Below are 1,429 nucleotides of genomic sequence, written 5' to 3'. Positions count from 1 at the left end.
CCAGCCGCCCAGCCACCCATTCGCTCATTGAGGTAGTTCCGTCTTCTCGTTTTGAGCACTGGCGTACAGCTCACACACCGTGCACCTCACCGGCCCTCACTGTCCGAGAAGAGGCCGAGGTGGAGGCGTGAGAGCCGCCAGCGTGCGTGCTTGTGTGTGCTGGGTGTGCGCCGTGTCCGGCGTCCCGGCCGGACGTTGGCTCCGCTCTCCAGGTGCAGAGCCAGGCGTGAGCCAGCTGTGCGCCTGCCGTCAGACGCGTTGGCGCGGAGGCCAGGGCTCGGTGAGGCCCCGCCACTCCCGGCGCCTCTGCCCCGGGCTCCTCTGGGCGCAGGCCAAGAGCCCCTTCCTGCAGCACCGGGCTTGGCCGCTCCAGGGTGAAGGGGCCGGCCCAGGGCCCCCAGCAGAGGGCAGCCTGGAACCTCGTGTGGTCAGATCCCTTCCGGAGCGGGCAGCAGGCCACGGGGCCCTTCCCAGCCAGCCCGCACCCTCGCCGACCAGCTCCTCCCGAGGCCCGGGGCCAAAGGACCTTCCTGCCTCCCTCAGGAGCTCCCAGAGGTGCCCCGGAACCTTCTCCCCACAATCTCTAGGGTTTTTGGGGCCTGAGTTGGGGTGTGCCTGTCACACGAACTCGGGTCTGAACCCGCCTTGTTTTCGTCTTTGCCAGTGGAGACTTGCAGGTCACGGGCAGTGGCCACTGTCCTTACAGCACTGCCCAAAAGGCCGTGGGCAAGGACAACTTCACGCTGATCCCGGAGGGGGTCAACGGGATAGAGGAGCGCATGACCGTCGTGTGGGACAAGGCGGTGGTAAGGCTGCGCCGTGTCCTGTGGAATGTTCTAGAAGCGCCCCCAACCCCGGCCCATCGAAAGCCAGCTCTGCTGGTTCTCAGACCTCCGTCCCCTCTACCTGGAGGCCACGGCCCGGCTGCCAGGAAGGACCGCGGCGGACCCTCGCCCCGGACGCCCCTCTCACTGGCGGCTCTCGCCTGCAGGCCACTGGCAAGATGGACGAGAACCAGTTCGTCGCCGTCACCAGCACCAACGCGGCCAAGATCTTCAACCTGTACCCCAGAAAGGGGCGGATCGCCGTGGGCTCGGACGCCGACGTGGTCATCTGGGACCCCGACAAGGCCAAGACCATCTCGGCCAAGAGTCACAAGTCGGTGAGTCCGGCGCGCCCGGCCCTCCGGGGTGCGTGTCTCGCTTTGGGGGCGCTTAGACGCCTCCGGCTCAGAGCAGTCCAGAGGCCCCGCCAGGGCGCGAGCCGCTGCTGGGCCTCGACTGTCCCCCCGCCCCCTTCCCGGCCACCTGCCGCCGCCTCGCCGCTCTCCCATCAGCTGTGCGCCACCCGCTTCCTCCGGATGACTCGTCAAGCTGCGAGGCTCTCTTGGGGCGTGGGGAGCCCCACTGCCCCGGGGGGCGGCGGGGGG

At 68.8% G+C, this 1,429-nt stretch overlaps 1 protein-coding gene across 1 annotated transcript in view; it reads left to right on the top strand.

Moving 5' to 3' along the window:
* The window catches only part of CRMP1 (collapsin response mediator protein 1), a 34,403-nt gene that overhangs the window by 27,379 nt on the left and 5,595 nt on the right, over positions 1-1,429 (top strand). The window contains exons 5-6 of the mRNA XM_012724048.1: positions 649-806; positions 992-1,162. Coding sequence (XP_012579502.1) covers positions 649-806; positions 992-1,162 — 329 coding nt within the window. The remainder of the gene's footprint in view (positions 1-648; positions 807-991; positions 1,163-1,429) is intronic.

This window comes from Condylura cristata, unplaced genomic scaffold (genome assembly GCF_000260355.1).
Source record: "Condylura cristata isolate star-nosed mole 26May11 unplaced genomic scaffold, ConCri1.0 scaffold00012, whole genome shotgun sequence".
Taxonomy (NCBI): domain Eukaryota; kingdom Metazoa; phylum Chordata; class Mammalia; order Eulipotyphla; family Talpidae; genus Condylura; species Condylura cristata.
Note: the sequence above shows the minus strand (reverse complement) of the source record. Positions and strands in the feature narration are given on the sequence as shown.